Below are 19,352 nucleotides of genomic sequence, written 5' to 3' on the forward strand. Positions count from 1 at the left end.
CCCCTAATTATAACCAGATGTGGTCTTGGCTGTAGGTGCTACTACAGCTGTATGTTAGAAACAAGCAGCAGTTTTCTGTCTGCACCAAACATCCTTTCCAAAGAGTTTAAAAACAAAATCAGTGCTTTTTTGACCATCTAAACTTTGAGGGATATACATTACAGCCGTAACTATAGTTAAAAAGACAATGATATAAATATACTGGATTGTTTTCAGGGCTGCTGTGGTCAGTTAACATAATCGATTACATTAATTCTGAAAATGTGTCAATATCGTCTACTCATGCATAATTGTTTAAAGATCTTTTTCTAAATTATTTCTGATCACTACATAACTGCTGCTTTTTGTTGTTTACATTTTGCTTTGCTATTTTGTTTTAAAATAAAATGCTCTTAAATCAAATAATCAATAACATTTTTTGGAGAAAAATTAATCATAGATTTTTGGATAATATAGTTAATAGCTTAATTGACAGGAAAAAAAAGTCATTAGGGACAGATCCATTCTGCTTTGCTGCTGTTCAAACTAATGATGCACACAAACTAAAAAAACAAAAAAAATTAAATACGTAAAATAAACAAAAACAAAACTACCATGACAATCACACTTACCAGCACTTCCTTTTGAGCCTCCTCTTGACTGGTTTCTTTTTCATTGAGCTTAACTGTCAGGTCCTGGATGACGGCTCTCATTGAAGTCCCTTCTTGTCTTAGCCTTTCAATTTCCTCCTGGAGTTGACCCTCCCTCTTCCTCAGTGCCTCACGTTCAGCAGAGAGCTCTCCCTTTACAGTCTCAAGAGTTTTAATTTTTGTCCTTTCCTCAGCAACCAGTTCCTCCATGTCCAACACCTCGGCTCTTACCTCCTGGACTTGTCTCTCAAGAGTGAGACTGGTTTCTCTGAGAACCTCCATTTCTATTTTCATCTCCTGCTCTTTTGTTTTTAGAGCCTCAAGATTTCCTGCTCTCTCCTCTTCATTCTTTTGCAATTCCAAAACCAGAGAGTTGAGGTGGGCCTTTTCCTTGAGTAGAGCGTTTGCCTCTTCGTCTTTAACTTTCAAACTGTCCCTGTCACTCTCTGACTGTTTACTGTTCTTCCTCTCTTCTTCTGCCTGGGCTTTGACCTCCTCCAGCTCAACTTCCTTCAGGATGAGGAAACCTTTCAGTTCATCACACTTTTCTCTCTCAGCTTTGAGCCTCTTTCCAAACTCTTCCCCCTGTCCTCTGTACTCTTCCTCCTGAGTGAGCAGTAATCGCTCCAGTCCCTCTTTCTCTGCCACTGCAGTGTCAAGCTGACTCTGAAGGGCCTTCAGACGAGATCGGAGAGAACGAGAGGAGGCAGAATGAGTCAGACTGAGCTCATGCTTCAGGCTGTTTGGCCCTCCCCTTCTCTCTTCTTCTTGGATGGCGTAGTGGTGAGGTTCAGGGCTGGGAGCAGGGGAAGGATTGATGCTGTCTCCATCCTGAGAGTCACTAACTTCATGCAGGTTGGGTCCCAAGGTGGCGAGTTCGGCCTGCAGAGTACTGATGACCTCATGAAGGCGCTCCTCTTCTTCCTGTTTGTCCTGGCGCACTCGTGTGATTTCAGACTGAAGATGTTCCACCTGTGAGTGCAAATCCTCGAGCTCAACCTCCAGAGCCTGTTGTAGGAAAGAGATCAAAAACAAACAATTACATTTCTGTGCACTCCCCAGCTATCTTTAAGTATTCAGCGTGGCCTTAAACTGACCTTGTTGTCCCTGGCATTCTCCAGCTCCTGTTCTAGTTTTTGGATCTCGCTATTAAGGTGGTCGATCTCCTGGTTTTTCTCTTGAAGAAGTGCAGAGGTGAAGGTCTCTTCTTCAGTTTCCTCCACCTCACTGCATCCTTCTTTTTCCTCCTTGATGATGGTGAGGGCAGACACATTCTCCTGGAAGCAGTGTTGAACATATTTCATTTAAGATTCAATTATAATTTATTGGAGCCAAATATATCATAGTGGTTCAATTATGAACTAAAAGACTGAAGAATGACTCAACTATAGGTTTAAAACATAAAGCTGTCCCAAATTGTGAAAATAACTTTTACCCTGTTCAAAAATGTGGCATTAAGAATCTTGAAAAGCAGCGCACATACTGTGTTGTAATTTTATTACTTAAATATTATATATTTTTAGTCACACTCATTACAAAAAAGTACAAACATCATATACTAATTGCATCTGATATCAATTGTATTCAAGTGGCTTTGAATTGCTCTGTATAAAATTATCCAGGTAAAAATGTAATCATCTGAGAGAGAGATACACTTCAATTACTGGTCAATTGTTTGTACTGAAGACAATCTTTACCATCAGGGCAGCAATCTGCTCTTGTAGCTCATTAACATGCTCTGCATTCTTATTTGTCAGTAGCTCCAGCTGTAGTGTTAGGTGCTTTAGTTCAACTTCTTTGATGCTCAGGTCTCTCTGTACATTCTCCAGTTGGCCAAACAAGACCTCAATCTAAGAGATAAAACATTATACATTAAATAAAAAGACACTCAAAGCTCTGTAGTTGCAACATAGTTTTGTGTAGTGGGATAAACATTCTGAAATTTCATAGCTCACTAGTAACTGATGGTTTTAAAAGATGGATCTGGACACTCGTACATATTTCTACCAAAAGGTGGCACTGCAGCCAAATGCGCCCTTTGACATCCATCACTCGTCTGCCAAAATCAGCTTAGCGACCACACACCAGCTTGACATAAAATCTAACAGACCTCCTGCTCTTTGCTCTGTAGAGTCTGCTGAGCAGTGTCCAGGGCATTCCTCAGCTCCTGGGTGGGGTCATGCATGTTGTCATGGTAACCGTGTCTTGTCTCATCCAATTTGGACTGAAGGGCTGAGATTTGAAGCCTGTTGGACAGCTGCTGCTGCTCCAGTGCCTGCTTATCCTGACAGAAAGAGGCGAGGGGATCAGTGAATGAGGTTGCAGACAGACACTATATCTGAAGTGAAAGCGTGCATTTAGTTCTTACTTGTGTGAGCTCTTGTTCTCTCAATTTTGCTCTGTGAAGTTCTTGTTCCAGGTGACTGACAGATCCATTACTCTCAGCACTGTTAAGCAAAGCTTGCTCCAACTCTCTGATTCGCCCGGTTAACTTATCTATCTCCTCATTACGTTCTGTAAGATCGCGCTGGGCTTGCTGATTGGCTGCAAGCAAAGAGGCGTGGTCCTCCGTCTTATCTTTGATAATAGCTTGTAGACTCTCCACCTGCAGAGACCGAGGGGACATTGTTTTGGATAACAAGACTACAGAGTTTTAAGCAGCAGCAATGGATTTGCAAATGCAAAACTACATGATGTAAAACTAAATAAGCCATTCCAGATCTGCAGCCACTGGTACGGACACTGAAGTTAAAGCCATTCCAGAGAGAAGTGAGGAAGAGATGAAAGAAATGAAGTGTGAAAAAGAAGCAAATGAGTATTAGCAAATGGATGAAGAAATATGAATGAATATAGTGCTTTTGACAAGCACAAGTGAACACTAAATAAATGAACCTATGGATGGTTACATGGAAATAATGATGTAAAATACACACCATGCACAAGAGTCAGAGGAGCTAAGAGAAGTACGCTACAGTTAGATTTCATACCTGCAGAACCAAGTCCTCAAACTACAGCAATCCATTCAGCACAGGGATAAACACATGGCAATAGTCAGGCTCATTGGCAAACAACGCATTCATCACTTCAACCTCTGTAAGTCGTAATACTACGTACTTTTCGGTGTTTAGCTCTGAAGCATTCACATGTCAAAAGCACACACACTCCAAATGCAGCCCTCTTTTACTATCTTTATGTACTAGATCTAGACATTGAAATATTTTATATGTTAAGGTTTAGTTAATGATTTATTATCCTGCGTTCAGATTCACATGTTAAAAGAAACACCAATCTAAATGTGACGACACCTGCAGCTGGACAGATTTTTGCATAGGTAACAATTCATAGAGACTGAGAAATGAAGTTAGATAACGGTAAAACTGTAATATTGACTTCACATTGTATATTTACACACATTTGTATTGCATTAAGGAGCCTCACCCTGTGTCCTTTGTTGTCAACATTGGCTGTCTGTCTGACTTGGGCCTCGAGCCTGCGTATTTCCTGCTGGAACTCATCTCGCTCATGTTCACGTTCCACAGCCTGCTCCTATATGCATAAGACCAAATTATGTGAACAACTGTTTCCTCTGCCATAAGCACCAACATGAGAAATGGATGCTCTCAAATAACCTAGAAAGACAATAAAGTGGAAGTGCAATAATACACATAAAAGAATAGAAATGTGAGGCATTCAGACAACTGAAAATCAATGGGACAACTAAAAAAAGTACATTTATGAAGAACTAGGCTGTGTTTTGGAACTGTCACATTATTACACTTAGTAAAAATTAACCTCTATAAACTGCCGATCATGTTTCAGCTGTTTCTCAAGTGCTTGGACACGCTGATTGAGGTCTTCGGTATGGGTTTTGTGATGCAGCTCTGTCTCCAGACCCTTGGTTTCCTGCTCTTCAAGCTCTCTCTCCAGCGTCCGGAGGCGCATGGACAGAGATTTGTGGCTCTTCTCTGCCTGTCGCTGCAAGTCCAGCCTATCTTGGTTCAAACGCTCCGTCTCTCCCAGCAAAGCTTTAAAAAATAAAATGAGAAAAAGATTAGAAGAATTATTGTCATGCAAATGCATACAAACACTCAAACATTAAAAGCAGCAAACATAAGAGAGAAGTTAAATACCTACAACTACACATATTGAGCTCTAAGTAGAACAACAACAAATGACACAGCACTCAAGAAGCTTTGCTACAAGCTTCTGGCAGTGGCAGTATTGTAAATGGCAGCCTCACACAGCACTGCAAATATACTGCATATTCATCCCTGCCCCAACATCACACACTCATACTCCACTCTGACCCACAAACCTGCGTCAGGATCTAAATTGAGCCATTGGCCTACGGAGAAAAGACACATCTGAGCACAGGCCTTACATAATGATATGGTCAAGCTCACTAAAGAGGTCGTGTAACATTTTTATACACAGACGCAAATGGATTCACGATTTTGTGCTTGATCTACTCACCTTTCTCCCTCTCTCCAAGTCCAGCAGAGAGATGCTCTTTCTGTCGCAGGACGAGTGTGTGTTCCTCACTGAGCTCCTGATGCTTCACTCTGAGGCTGTCCAGCTCTGTGGTGAGGCTCTGCATCTGCTGCAGCTTCAACTTCAGATCCTCCAGCTCCTCCACTAGCCTCTCCTCTTGAGTCTCCTTCTGTTGCAGAGACTCTTCTAGGACCGCTTTCTCAGCTACGTAGCCCTCCAGGAGGCCTAAACATGTCATGCAAATCCAACAAGTTTAAGTGAGAGGGAAAAAACATAATGTGTTTTGAGATTCTCACGCTCAGCTGTACAAAGTAGACTTGAGTTAGGCGGAGGAAGGCAGTGCGATGATTGTGAATGGCAGTACAGGATGCACCCAAATAGATGCAGGGTTATTGTGCTCACCTTCTGCCTTGTGGAGCTCCAGCTGGAGTTGACTCTTCATCTTGGCCTCCTGATCGAGCTGCTCCAACAGGAGTTTGTGCTGTTCAAGGAGCTGGGCGGAGTCTTCTCTGCCCTGAGACAACTTTTCTTCCAAAGACTGGTGGACATTATGAGTCTGCTCCAGCTGAAGAAAAGTGAAAAGCCCCACAATTATTAGACGGCTAATTATGATGTAAATCCAAAGAAAGAAATTAATTGTGATGATTGTTGAGGTTTCAGTGTCTCTATATGTCCTTTACCTGTGAATTGGCCCGGTTGAGCAGCTCCAGCAGTGCATCTACAGTTTGACGAAGTCTGCCGCAAGAATTTAGAGCTGCTTCTTCTCCACCAGGACTGATTTGTGTATCTGAAACCAGCAGACTCTCACAGAGCTGGTGGGTCAGCTCCAGCTCCTCTGATGACAAGTCTGCCACTGAAATACCTATGAAAGATGAAAATTAAAATGAACTTCTTTCGGTTTACATATAAATTACACATTAAAGCAAGCACTAAACCTAACAATTTAATTTATCAACTGTATCCCCAACAAACAACTTGCTCCATTACTTAAGTCATTAACATCTTAAAACTTCAGAAAAATACTCAGGTTAACAGACCTGATTCTTGTGCATCTTTGTTCCCCACTGAGCTCCTCTGATGAGCTGTCGGCTCAGATGTTTTTGTTCTGGCACTGAGCTTTTGTCCTATCAGTTCTTCTGTTGCTATGATGCTGCGAAGCATCTCAATCAGCACCTTCTTCAGCTTTTCATTTGCATTGTGTAGGTTGCGTCTGGCAGAAAAAGAGTGATACGTCACATATACACACATTAAGGCACGTGCACGACCATGAGGGGACGTACTAATACATTAGCAAGTTTCTAAAATAAAAAAAAATACTTAGAAACCAAACACACTAATGTCCCTTTTGTGTTCCTTGTCAGTAAATTTTACTGTTATTTCCAATAAAATGCTTTACATGTTTTTATGACATAAGGTGCACTGAAGTATTAGCAAGGCTTGAGAAGGCAGAAGTTTAAATCCAAAATATTAAAAACTATAATATGCCACTGAAAATATTTGCAGTTTTCATGAACTTCATCCATTTGCAACAGCTATAAATATGAATCAATGCACATAGCCTAAAATAAATATACAAAACATCACTTACTTTTCTTCTTTGGCTGTCTGTAAGTCATCAGTGAGCATCTTCAGGAGGTTGCCCCCCTCCTGACTCTCTCGCTCCCGTCGTTGAAGGAGGGTGTCCAGGGTTTCCATCTCTGCACGTTTTCCTTCTAACTCTCCCTGCAGACACCCAACCTCTGCCCGCAGCTGGAAAAGTTTGCAAAAGGAAACAAATGCTGAGTCTATCAACACCTATGACAAACCTTACTTTCCCATTTGCTACAGCTTGTCTAAAATCTACCCATATGTGCAACTAAATGCCTGAAAAGAGAGAAGTGGCAGACTGAAACAAGGCAAGTTCAGGCTCAAATGGAATATGAATGCCCTACTGCCATCTCTTTCTGTTTGTTCATAAAGCATCACAAACTCTTAGTAACAAGAGAAATAAAAATCACATGGTCACCAACATCTTATCAGAGCCAAAAGCATGACAAACACAGAAGGTACGCTCTGGATTAAAAAGGAAATCAAAACCAGCTGTTGATTGTCCCTATCCAGGAGCAATAACATCCAAAACACATTGAGTACATCCTCTGTAAGGCATGAACACACACTTAAACCAGCCTAACGCAAATACACACATACACAAACTGACTGTAATCATCAGGCACTCTTGGCAAAAAGATTCTGCTGAAGTCCCAAGTCACTACAGTCGTGACGTAAGCCCGCTTCTGGATGAACTGCCATACATTTAAGAACTGCAAAAGTTTCCTTCCAGATCTGCAGTCATTTTTCTTACCTCTCCTTCATCAACCTCTTCATTCTTTCCCTCTCCTTTCACCATGTCTTCCCTCTCTTTTTCCCTCTCCTTCCAGCTCCCTCCCAACAAAAACGTCTCATGCAGCCACCTGCCTCAACAAAACAATGCTGTTGCCACGACAACAGCAACCTCTTAAGCGCTCTTTGCTGTCCCCATGGGGAGGTGAGGGTGGCTGTGGCATTAATATATCACTGTGAAGACTCAAGCTGGACAAGTGCCATGAAAACAAATATGTACCAACATTATGGGACATTTACACTGACCATCATCGATATACAGAATCAGCAGAAGTATAAAAGCGGGACTGTGGAAATCATGCATTCATGAGCAAAGGAAAAGCAACCACCTTCTTACTAACTAAAAAAATACTAATAAACAATAGACATAAAAGTTTCAGCATGCTTCAAAACACCACAACAACCACACAAAAAACTTTTTAAAATAAATACAAAGAGGAAAGGTGTTTGACCTGCAAAAATGACTGTATTTCCTGGACTACTAACTTAGACTTTTTTTAAATACGATCATTAATCTGCTGACTGCTACTAAACAATCCTGCCTCCAAAAAAAAAAGACTAAACCCTGAGGTGAAATCACAAAATATCTGGTTTTGTGAAATAAACAGTAGAAAACCTAAAGATAATTATTTAACTATGAAACAAGACAAAGAAAAGCAGCAAATCTTCAAAACTGAGAAGATGGAATTGAGGAAAATTCAGGTTTTTGGCTTGTAAAATGACCAACAAGATGACTTAATTATGAAATTGCTCACTGATTATTTGCTTGTTCATTGAATAATCAATTATTCAGCTAATTGTTTCAACTCCACTGCTTTCTACAACCAAGATAGTTTGACCATACCACATCCATAAACACACAACATATTCTGATTAATTCATGTAATAATGTCGTTTACAAGACGTAATCTTATGTAAAGGGAAGAAGAAAATCTAGGTTATGGATGCTATGCCTTTACAGAAATATTCATCCCTCACTTTTAGTTCCCAGACTTTCCTTCGAGCCTTTAGTGTCTAGGTAACATTCATCTTTCTGATTTTGTCCTTTGAATTATAATACCCATAATACAAATAGTTTTTCTGGCTTGTCTAGTCTTGCTTGTTTCTAGGAAAACAGTAAGTGACACCCAGTTAAAGCTTTCTTTCTGCAGTAAGAGCATACCAATGTAAAACCCCATAACAATTGTGGATTCGGTGGATTATTGTGTATGTATGTGTGTGTATCTAGTACCTGGGCCACCACAGCATCTAGTTGCTGCAGCTGAGCAGTGAGTTGACTCATTTTGCCTGTGTAACTCTGCTCCTTTTCCTCTTGTTCAGATGTGAAGCTCCGCCTCAGTTCTTCAAGCTCTGCCTCCTTCTGCTCTTCAAACTCAGTCTTTAAAGAAAGTGAAGTGGATGCATGAATTAGGAGATGCAGACCACCAAATTAGAAAACAACTTGCAGCATACTGGCGGTTTATTCGTCCTCCAGATCTCTGGCCATGTCTCACTGGCTTAAAGCTGACTACCGGCTTGCACATTTCAGATGGTCAAATGCTAATGTCTGAAAAAAAAAAAAAACTACCTTCAGCCTTAAAACCTTCTGCATCAGAGGATAAAAAGCTTAGACCCATCCCATTTAGCCACTGTTCAGATGGCAGCAGCACAACTGCACGACCCGACGGCACACAAATTCAGAGGACAGAGGGACAGACGGACGTGAACACTTCTACGTATGATGGTGGGATTATGAGAAAACTGGGTTTGAATAAAGCTCCAGTGGGAGAGAGTCCAAGAGAAAGAACTATCCCTAGGAACAAACTGGTGCAGCTGGAGCTTAGAGAGGGCAATGCCACCACACACTCTACAGTTCTCAGTAATCCAGAGCTATTACATAATAATGTAACAAGCACTCGGAGTCCAATAAATACACAACTTTATAAAGATGAACTGAGAAAGATTATTCTATTTTTCACATACAATGAATTGATTATTTACAAAAATATAGTTCCTTCAGAGTATTTTAATTTACCTAAAGATCATCATCAAACGGATACTTCTAAGATATCAACAGTCTCATCCTTTCGTCATCTCATCCAAGTGTCTCCTCTTTTACCTTCAACTGATTAATCCTGTCCTGCAGTCGCTCTTCTGATTGGACTTTGAGGAGCTCCACCTCTTCTAGGAAGTGCTGTCGTTGCCTTGACGACTCCTCTTCAAGCTCTCTGCGACATGCCTCCAACTCTCGTGCAGAGACTCCCCTCAGCTCCTGCAACAGGCATGTGTATTTCTTTAATGCCCTAGTACACAACGAGTCAAGCGGTAACAATTTAAGCACTTCTGAGAGAAAAAAATCCAAATAAATACTCTTTGTTTCTACAAAAAATACAATTATAAGGGATTAACAATGACTCAGTGACACAAGAGAGCAACTAGCACCCATTAACCCAATGAACCCTGGTTTTTGGGTAATTTAAGTACCTTTGCTCTTAAGCTCCTATCTTGGTAATAATAGGGGCTAGCCGTGGATGCTGCACATGTTCATTTTTCAGAATAGTCTAAGCTGTCTGGATCTTTCATCATTTCATATGATAATAGTGGACCATTTTTCAAATCAGCTTTTATATCCAAGAAAAAATATTTTGTATTATGAAATTGTTATTACATGTGTCTCAACATCAAATGCATAAAATAGATTACACTGACTTTTTTTTGACTTACAAAAATGTGCGCTTAGTGACTAATAGTGCTAAATGTCAATTTTCCATTGACTGAACTGTGCACAAACAGCAGCCTACTTGCAGAGATGCACCATCAGAAAAGGCAAACCAAGCAAATTTTTGTTGTGCATTCAAAATTATTGTTAGTCGCACACAAAAGCAACTAGCATTACTGGAAAAGTCAAGTTGTGCAGTTTTATTTGATATGAACAATTCATGAGCAATCCAGCCAAGAAGAAGGGATGTGAATTTGGAGTGCATTCCACAATTCAGAGCCTGAGATGTTCATTCATCCTGTACAAGGCACAAATTCCCCACACGCACTCCCTGAGGCAGTGTGATGTTCACTCATGCGTAACACACACACACCTGTAGCTGGAGTTGGTGCTGTTCGATGAGTTGCTCTTTTTCATCAGTGAAAGAACGTGAGAGCTCCTGTAGAGCAGTGCTGTGTTGAAGCTCGAGTTCTAAAACCTGATAAAGTGGAAAAAATGTAAAAATTAATTAAAGCTTGCTCATCAACAAAACATTATTAGTTAATGTGTGAAGTCAACATAAAGTACAAAACTTTTTGTGCATGTCAAAAAACACGATTCGTGTCATAATAAAGACATCTGTAATGAAATTTTCTGCTGTAATAATATATTTATGCTATTGTCATGAATAGCATTACTCAGATATTTGCAGGTTTACCTAGAAAGGTCAAATACCAGAGATTAGCTTTGTACAAGCTTCTTCTCTCGTTCTTATTTGGTTATTTTGCTGAATGGATGTGCTCCCAAAAACATTTTGTTCAGCTTTTTTTTGGATATCAGTTACTTAAGAGTTTCTAAATGCTGTATGAACACAATGCTCTAAGAATTACAGTGAACCATCACGATAGATTATCCATTATTAAAACACTATTTTGCTATGACTGGATATTGAACTTGACAATACAGACAAAATCTATATTTTCCTTAATGTCAGCATGTGAATCAGACTACTCTGCCAAAATGATACGTGCCCAGATGATCGTGATATTAAACCCAGTGCTATAAAAAGAAGGAAATCAGATTTTTGCCTTTAAACGACACCAGAAAATCAAATGTAATGAACTGGTGACTGGGTAAGTACCTGCTTCTTCAGAGTTTCCAGGGCATTGCAGTGTTCAGTATCTAAGGCCTCTTTTTGAGCAGCCAGTTCACTCTACAAGAACAAATCATGTAAGAAAAAGTTAGTCTTTTACAGAATTTTTCAAATACATGTATTCTTAATTATTCCAGGGTCTCTGCAGAAATCAGCCAGTCAAATTTAATGTTTTTTAATGCCATTTCAATGCAACACTTTAATGCTAAAAGATGATTTTTATATGAAAACTGTCCTAATATTTCACTATTTCTGAATGTGGAAACTACCCCTGACCACCCATGGACTGCAGTCATTCTCTGAAATCCACGTTTTCTAGCCATTTTTGGTGAAATTTGCATTTCTCCATTTCCCAGCTCTCCTCCTCCTGGTCCAGCCTGCCGGCCACTTTAAAAACATGCAGTTTTTGGCAACTGTACCCGTCCGGCCGGAACAATTGTCGCAATGCTTCGGCATGTTTACGCGGATGCACATATCTGATGAATCGCAGTCTACAATTATATATTATTATTGTTAACCATTTTCTTCAAAACTGCAGAAAGAATTTTTAATGCCACTGAGAATCAAATTTAATGATTTTTAATGCCATTTAAGGCCTTAATTTTCACAAAACCAACATAATGACTATTAATGCTTTTTAATGCCCTGCAGAAACCCTGTATTACTAGAATAGCAATTTGATTGATTAATTGAATAGGAATATCGGCCAACCATCCATCTTTACTTCTCACCTTGTGAACGTGGCTGAGCTCTGTTGCCATGGCTCTAAACTTCTCCATGTGTACCTGAGCCAGCTCTTTCCTCAGATCCTCTCTGATGGACAGCTGCTCTGCAGTGTGACGCTCCATCAGCTCTTTATGTTCTGAATTCTGGCAGTTCAGGTCTTCACGGTGTCTGTCCTCAAGCTGAACCATTTGATCCCGCAGCATCTGAGATTAAAACGAGAACTGCATTAAAAAAAACAAAAACAAAAAACATACAAACTAAGAAAACCAAACAAAGGCATTGCATTTTTAAGGCCCTTCAAGTATTGACCAGACATGATGTCAAAGGATGGGTATCATTAAGATTTTAACTGTACTAATACTCTTATAGATACTGCTTATCGATGCAGTACTTCAGTGGTATTGCTACTGCCCTAAGAGAAAAAAATATATATAATTAATAGGAGAATTAACATTTCTGTTTTTTTAAATGTTCTTTCTTCACTGAATTGAATGCAAGATATTTTTTTTTTTACAGTATATCTACTGTGCAATATTAATATTGCTTCTCAAGTACTTCTACTACTGCAAACACCAACATTTTGTAAGAAAGAGGATGAAAATAAAATGTGCAAGAGAATGTTTATGCAGTAATACAAAAGAGGAAATCTAGTTTCTTAATTTTTCCAGTGCCGATAGCAGAGCAGACAATTTCAGAGCTTACTGGTCCTCCATCTTTAAGAATTTATACCCGAAGCTTGTTAAATATCAGGGCTTGATACCCAACCTGAATTAGGTAATTGTTAGTTTCTATGGCTTGTGTTTCCTTACTTGCACTTCCTTCAAGTAAGTGGCCTCCAAGGTGTCCATATTACCCAGCATCCTCTTTTCCAGTTGATCTCTCTCTTCCTGGTGCCTGCGAGACAATTCTGCTTCTAAAGCCTCCAGTTGAGCCTGACTGGTCTCCTGAAGAACGGCCTCCAGGCCTTCAAGATCTTCCTTTCGTTTGGAGCTGAGGGCTGCTTCCAAGGCAACAAGCTCGGCATTGTGCTTGGATTCAAGCTCAGCGGCCATAGCTGCAAGCTGATCTCTGTGACTGGCACCGAGTGATTCTAGCTGTGCTTTGTGTTTGGCATCGAGTGTGTCCATCTCTTGGGAGTGTTTGGTCAGCAGTGTTGCTCTCTCATGTTCCAGCTCGGCCTCAAGTTTGTTCTTCAACTCTGCCGCTGACTCTTCATACTGCTGGACCAAATGCTGCTCCAAAGCTGCTTTCTCCTCTTGGAATCTGAACACACAAATAAGCACACAAAATCATTCAAGACAATCAGTAAGAAATACAGTGATCCTGTTATGGTTTCCAGCGTCTCCAGTGACTTACTGTACTGCACATCATTTTATTTCAAGACCATGAGCAGCACGCTACCTAAAATTTGTCTGTATAATCAATGTCAAACTTTATGGAAGGGGGCAATACTGATGAAGCAGCAATGAATCCAAAATAATAATAACAATTTGATGTCTAATAAAACTTGCTGATTGTTCCTTTATTGCAAAATAATTAATCAGCAATGGAATCAGTACTTTTTAAGTGTAAGTTATGCTTTTTTTTAATGAAAAAAACATATCTACACATTCTGTATGATAACCATCTATAAAGGCAAAATTGCAATACAAATGCTACTCTGGAGGTCTAAGGTGTAATCCTTGACAATTGCCTCAACCTCCAGGTAAAATCAAGATTTTGAAGATCTTGATCTCAGACAGATCTCACCTTTCTTGGGCTTGGTGTAGCCGCTCCTCACTCTGCTCCTGAAGCAGAACAGTGACTTCCTTGATTTCTGAAGACATGCAGCTCTTTGCCTCTTGCAGCTCACTATCATACGGTGCCTCCAGCCACTGTCTCACCAGTATGTGCTGTGGATCTAAAAGAGCAACAAATCAGGCACTGATGGAGAATCAATGTACTCAGTTTACAAAACATTTAATCTGACAAGAAGATCTAATTCTATTCTAGAACATTTTATCAACAAGTCGCATGAGTCTTTCAAAAAAATTCTTACTCTCATTGTTGTCCAGTGCAGCCTGTAGAGACTTTGACTTGTCTTTCTCCTCATGAAGTGCTTTTTCAAAGTAGGTCTTGTCCTGCATCTCTTTGTCAAGGTGTGACTTCAGTGCAGCGATCTCAGTTTCATGCTTCTCTTGAAGTTCTTCTCTTAGCCTCTTCATGCTCTCCTGCACATGCTCCCTCTCTTGTTTTAGAGCTTCCTCAAGATGGGCAAGTTCAACAGCAAACTCCTGTTTCAACTGCAGCAATTGGAAGAAACATTAACATGTTATGAAAGTCCCACACTGTATTTTTGAATTTGTGTTTTTGTGTATAGGATACTAGACAGGGATATAAATGTACCTTTTGCATGCTCTTCTGCATTTCTGCATCATGCTGCTGACTCAAGGCAGCCAGTCTGTTCTCCAGTGTGTGAATGATGGTCATTCTTGTCTGCAGCTCTTCACTGTGACACCATATCCTCTGTTCAACCTCACTCTAATTAGAAATAATAATAAAAAAAATGCATTAATTGCCAATAATCTCAGCACTTAATTTACTGTCTGTATCATCCAATTCTGTTCTCTCACCTCAACCTGCCTTGCTGCCTCCAAATGGACTTCGGTAAGCTCTACAATAAAGACATTTGCTGTTATTTTTTATGTTAACAAATTTGCAATACCAAACTGAACGTTTCTATTTCATAAAGGTGTTGCACCTCGTAGATGACTATCAGAAAGTTTGGCTCTGAGTTGCTCCAGGTCCATGGCATGACGAGTCTTCATCTCTTGCAGCTCTTCATAGTAATGGTCAGTGAGGTCTGAGCGCACCTGATAGACAAATAAACAGAAAACAAGTAAACCAAAGAGTAAAGGCACTATGTGCCAATAACCACAGAAATGTAATCGTTAGCGTCTGACCTGCTGAAGCTCTTCCTTGAAGGAGAGAGTTAAAGACGACTGCAGATCAGAAAGGTCCATTGTGTGTTTCTCCTCCAGCTGAAGCCTCAGAATGTCAAGCATTTCCTGGATAAGGCGTACAGTAAAGTGACACTTCATTACCCATATGATAAATAACAACAAAGTAACTTAGGCAAACACTTGCTTGAAATCAGTTACTTTCAAACACTCTGTGCAGGCAGCAGGTTCCAAATTTCATCTCTTACCTTCTGTTTCTCTGGTTTGTCAGTATCAGAAAGAACATCTTTTTCCTTTTCAGCTTGACCTTGAGACATAGCACTGAATAGAGATGAAAGACGTAGATATTTAAAAACACTTATGTAGGACTGGAGTACTTGAATCTTATCTTTCATAGAGACAAACTGACATACTTGTCATCTGTGGTTTTAAGCACAGATTCCTCCAAGGCACTTTCTACCAGCCTCAGCTGGAGCAGAGCAATTTCCTCTTTGTGGCTCTCCTCTGTAGCACGCAATCGTTTCTCAAAATACCTGAGATAGGATGAAGACAAAACAGGCATACTTTGTGGAGCACTGAAAGAGTTGACTGTGTCCGATACAAAGAAAAATTTTTCAGTGACAATGGCCATAATTCAGATATCAGCTTATATTCTAATTGTTATATTTCAAATATAAAACACTGTGAGAATAAATGCACCAAGACTTTATATGTGCTCTTAAGCGTCTCGTGTTCAAATACCTCCTCAGATTTTCCAGCTCAGCCTCATTCTGCTCTTTAATTTCTCGTTTTTGTTCATTAAACTCTTTCTTCAGGCATTCGATGTCATCAACACGAGATGAACGAGCTAGCAGCTGCTCTTTAAGCTCTGCTGGGCAATAAAGCAAACAAAACTGAATAAGGTAAGACACAATAACTGTAAATGTCTACATTCATTTGATGTCTGAAAATTGACTTTTAGTTTTGTTTCTTCTGTATCAAGTCCCATCACTACAAGCAGCCATTCCTAGACAAGGTAAAAAGTGAATTTCGTCACATTGTCAAGCAGATGTCAAGCTGGTTTAATAATCTCACCTCCCAGCTCTTGACGACTAGTCCTCATGCTCTCCAGCTGTGTCCACAGTTGACCTACTTCCTCTTCTGAGCTCTTTCTGAGCAAGGTCTTCTCTTCCTGCAGGTGCAAAACCTGGTTGACAACAATGGAAATAATTTTAAAAATTAGATTTGAGCATTTGTACATTTCAGGACCTAATGATTGAAATGTCCATAAAGTGGGAACAAACTCAATTTTTAAAAGAAAGAACCTTTTGAATACCAGGGAATGTGTGTGGGGTGCTCTTAAGCAAGAAATATGCTGCAATTTAACTGTATGCTATGCATTCACAGTGAACTAACCTCTTGCTGCAGTTGCTGCTCTTTCTCCTCTAGGAGGAGTGCTTGCTGCTCTTTCTCCTGCAGCACTCTCTTATGACTGGAGATCAACTCCTCCAAAGAACCTATTCAGCATTCACAACACAGGAAGCAATGAATTAACTATTTGTAACAGATAGAGACAACACAGATGGCATGCAAAAATCAAAAAGCGACATTTGGAATACAAATGATTATAATTTGAAAACACAAAACACCTCATAAAACCCTAATATTTACAAATTAAAATAAGGTACCCTGGAAAAAAAAAAAAAAAACATGGCATCAGCTGGCCAGTCTGTCAGTAAACACAGATTTAAAAAAAACAGTTGGCCAAATTATGAATTTAGAAGACTGTGCAGCTTTTATTGAAGTAGAAGGACTGAACTCACAGGCAGCGGCATCTCTGTCAGCCCAGGCTTGTTTCAGCTCCTCCTCCAGTTTCTGGGTCTGCTCTTTACTAGAGGTTTGGAGTTCCTCCAGTCTGGCCTGTGTCCCCTGCAGCTCTGACAGGGTTTGGGACAGAGCTGCCTGGGCTTCAGTTAGAGCTTTGTTGGTCTCTCTGAGGGAGTCCTGAGTGCTTGAGAGTTCTGTCTGGGTGGCCGTGACGTTGTTCTGGATTTCTGAGAGAGACGTTTGAAAGTTTGCCTGTGTGGTCTCAACCTCTTTCTCCCATTGTGCCCTTAGCACCTGAGAAAAGATGAAGACAAGATGAACTGAAATATAATTAAATGTGCAATTAAAAGCCAGTACATGTGTTTAAGGGCCCCGTTAGCCTGTTAAATCAAAGAAATCCTGTGTATAAAAATGTCCTAAAGCTTTACCTGAACCTCTTTGGCCTGCTTTTCCTCCATTGAAGCTCCCTCTTGAGCAACACGAGTCTCCCACTCCTTCTTCAACTCATCTGAACAGACATATATACACACAAACAAAAAGATTGACTCAATCCAAGAATCTGAAGGTTGCATCTGTCATTATGTTCTACTTTCACCAAACAACCTCATAAACAATGAGGACGATCCACTCACAGCTGTAATGGTGCACACGTTGAGTGCACTGAATGGAAGACATGAAAAAGAAGACTGGCTGAACAACTGAGAAGCTCTCTAGTCTGCACTCACCCATGTCTTGCTGATGCACCTCACGCAGTCTCTCCTGCTGCTCCTGGTTCTGCTGCTTGAGCTGGTTGAGCTGAGACTGATGGCGGGCCTGCAGGAGGGCACTTTCCTGGGCAAACGTCTCCCTCATGGAGGCCTGGACCTTGATTAGAGCAGACTCCTGTTCCTGCTGCAAGTTTACCTGGGAGTGCTCCAGCTGGGACAAGTGGACCGTGCTCAGGCTCAGACGCAAGGCTTCAAGCTCAACGGTCTTTTGAGCCTAAATGAAGGAAACCACAAGATGCAGCTTATGCAAGAGCTTTTTCTCAGTTTATTAATAACATATGCAGGCAGAGACAGTTGTGGGTTGCATTTACTTTATAGTCGACACAGGTTCTTCCATAGCTATTTCTAACTGGTTCAAAGTAGAGCAAACCTTAATCTCCAAAGTTACAGAAAACTATTAAGAGTGAAACATTTCTGTGATGATGAAATTGTCCTGCAATGTAGGAAAAAGTGGTAAGAAAAATAGAAGTGATATTTTGCAGCACACTGTGGATGTTAGCATGCACATTTGTTTGTATATTTTATACCTGTGCCTGCTGCAGTTCAGCCTGGTGGGCAGCCTCCATGCTCTCCCTCAGCTCCAAAGTCACCTCTGTTCTCAGCTGACTAATCTCCTCACTGTGTTTGGCATTCAGCGCTGACACCATTCTCTCATGCTCACGTTCAGTTACCTGAGAGGGAGACAGAGAAGTAAGAGAATTTATTTTTTTTAAATGTACAGAAAATGGTAGAAGCAGGCAAGCACATTACTCTTGGTAGGATGCAGTATAGTGAAACATCCATTCCAGATACCTGCTTGATTAGGCTGATCTGTCGCTTCTGTTCCTCCTCCATACTGGCCTGTTGCTTCAGCAGCTCCGTCTCCAGGTGAGTGTTCGACTCTGAAATCTACACATTCATGGAGACATGTGAAAGAAATTACAACCTATCACAATGACTGCATAATTCTCTCTTTTACTGTAATGATAAAAGCTGTCTGAATGTGAATGAAAATACATGAAGACATTTGTGGATTTTTTTTAATCCCACCTCTTGTTCATGTTTTTCAATCAGGTTTTTTATCTCCTGCTGATATGATGCCGTGAGCTTCTCTGTAGCCTCCTTCAAAGCCAACTCCTGCTTCTCCATGAGGGCCTTTACCTCCTCTTCTTTCTTCTTCAAAAGATGGGTCACATCATGGAACTCTTTCGCCTTCTCCTGTCTCTCCTCTTCCCATTTCTCCTTCTCTTCAGCCATCTGTAAAAATGATCATGAACATGTTAATTGCTGGACTACAGTAAGACAAACAGATTTACAATAAACAGGAAAGTAAATCTTGTTTTGTTACATTACATATATCTAACCTCAACATCTTTGGCTTTCAGCATGTTCTCAAACTGCTCAAGTTCCTCCTCTAGGACTTGTTCCATTTTTTTAATCTGTTCATCCATCTCTTCTTCTTTTCTCCTGTGCTCCTCCCTCTCCTGCACAGACTGAACCTGGACCTCCTCCAAACAGGCCAGGTTTTGTCTCAGACAGGAGATCTGGGATTCCAGTTCATTCTTCTCTTTTTCTGCAAAGTCAAAACCGTCTTGGCTGTTTCGCAGTTCTTTCTGCAGTCTCTCCACTTCTGTTTGGACATTTAGAATCTGCACACGTGTGGTTTCAAGCTCCTTTAATACTGTGTCGAGTTCCATAGTCCTTTCATTTAATAAGGTTGTTGTGGTCTTATGCTCCATTTTTGTCTCCTCTAGCTCTGACATTAGCAGCTCACAATCGGCCTTGAGAAAGAAAAACAGGGAAAGG

At 40.4% G+C, this 19,352-nt stretch overlaps 1 protein-coding gene across 6 annotated transcripts in view; it reads right to left on the reverse strand.

The window, feature by feature from the left end:
- pcnt (pericentrin) overlaps nt 1-19,352 on the reverse strand; it is a 38,749-nt gene that overhangs the window by 11,300 nt on the left and 8,097 nt on the right. For 2 of the 6 annotated variants that reach the window (XM_035950332.2, XM_035950330.2), the window contains 37 exons: nt 18,911-19,327; nt 18,597-18,803; nt 18,360-18,455; nt 18,095-18,238; nt 17,526-17,781; nt 17,229-17,308; nt 16,797-17,094; nt 16,390-16,490; nt 16,069-16,180; nt 15,736-15,862; nt 15,408-15,527; nt 15,243-15,315; nt 14,998-15,102; nt 14,796-14,907; nt 14,668-14,708; nt 14,441-14,575; nt 14,094-14,337; nt 13,805-13,955; nt 12,865-13,318; nt 12,061-12,258; nt 11,318-11,389; nt 10,571-10,675; nt 9,598-9,750; nt 8,731-8,877; nt 6,709-6,869; nt 6,158-6,330; nt 5,801-5,982; nt 5,523-5,685; nt 5,103-5,345; nt 4,422-4,654; nt 4,068-4,175; nt 3,617-3,637; nt 2,998-3,234; nt 2,740-2,913; nt 2,327-2,479; nt 1,727-1,906; nt 612-1,637 (listed from right to left, as the gene is read on the reverse strand). In XM_035950332.2, coding sequence (XP_035806225.2) covers nt 612-1,637; nt 1,727-1,906; nt 2,327-2,479; nt 2,740-2,913; nt 2,998-3,234; nt 3,617-3,637; nt 4,068-4,175; nt 4,422-4,654; nt 5,103-5,345; nt 5,523-5,685; nt 5,801-5,982; nt 6,158-6,330; nt 6,709-6,869; nt 8,731-8,877; nt 9,598-9,750; nt 10,571-10,675; nt 11,318-11,389; nt 12,061-12,258; nt 12,865-13,318; nt 13,805-13,955; nt 14,094-14,337; nt 14,441-14,575; nt 14,668-14,708; nt 14,796-14,907; nt 14,998-15,102; nt 15,243-15,315; nt 15,408-15,527; nt 15,736-15,862; nt 16,069-16,180; nt 16,390-16,490; nt 16,797-17,094; nt 17,229-17,308; nt 17,526-17,781; nt 18,095-18,238; nt 18,360-18,455; nt 18,597-18,803; nt 18,911-19,327 — 7,002 coding nt within the window. Of the gene's footprint in view, nt 1-611; nt 1,638-1,726; nt 1,907-2,326; nt 2,480-2,739; nt 2,914-2,997; nt 3,235-3,616; nt 3,638-4,067; nt 4,176-4,421; nt 4,655-5,102; nt 5,346-5,522; nt 5,686-5,800; nt 5,983-6,157; nt 6,331-6,708; nt 6,870-8,730; nt 8,878-9,597; nt 9,751-10,570; nt 10,676-11,317; nt 11,390-12,060; nt 12,259-12,864; nt 13,319-13,804; nt 13,956-14,093; nt 14,338-14,440; nt 14,576-14,667; nt 14,709-14,795; nt 14,908-14,997; nt 15,103-15,242; nt 15,316-15,407; nt 15,528-15,735; nt 15,866-16,068; nt 16,181-16,389; nt 16,491-16,796; nt 17,095-17,228; nt 17,309-17,525; nt 17,782-18,094; nt 18,239-18,359; nt 18,456-18,596; nt 18,804-18,910; nt 19,328-19,352 lie in introns of all 6 variants that reach the window. The other 4 variants (XM_055005943.1, XM_055005941.1, XM_035950333.2 and 1 more) reach the window with 3 other exon arrangements.

The sequence above is a fragment of the Amphiprion ocellaris genome, chromosome 20 (assembly GCF_022539595.1).
Source record: "Amphiprion ocellaris isolate individual 3 ecotype Okinawa chromosome 20, ASM2253959v1, whole genome shotgun sequence".
Classification (NCBI taxonomy): domain Eukaryota; kingdom Metazoa; phylum Chordata; class Actinopteri; family Pomacentridae; genus Amphiprion; species Amphiprion ocellaris.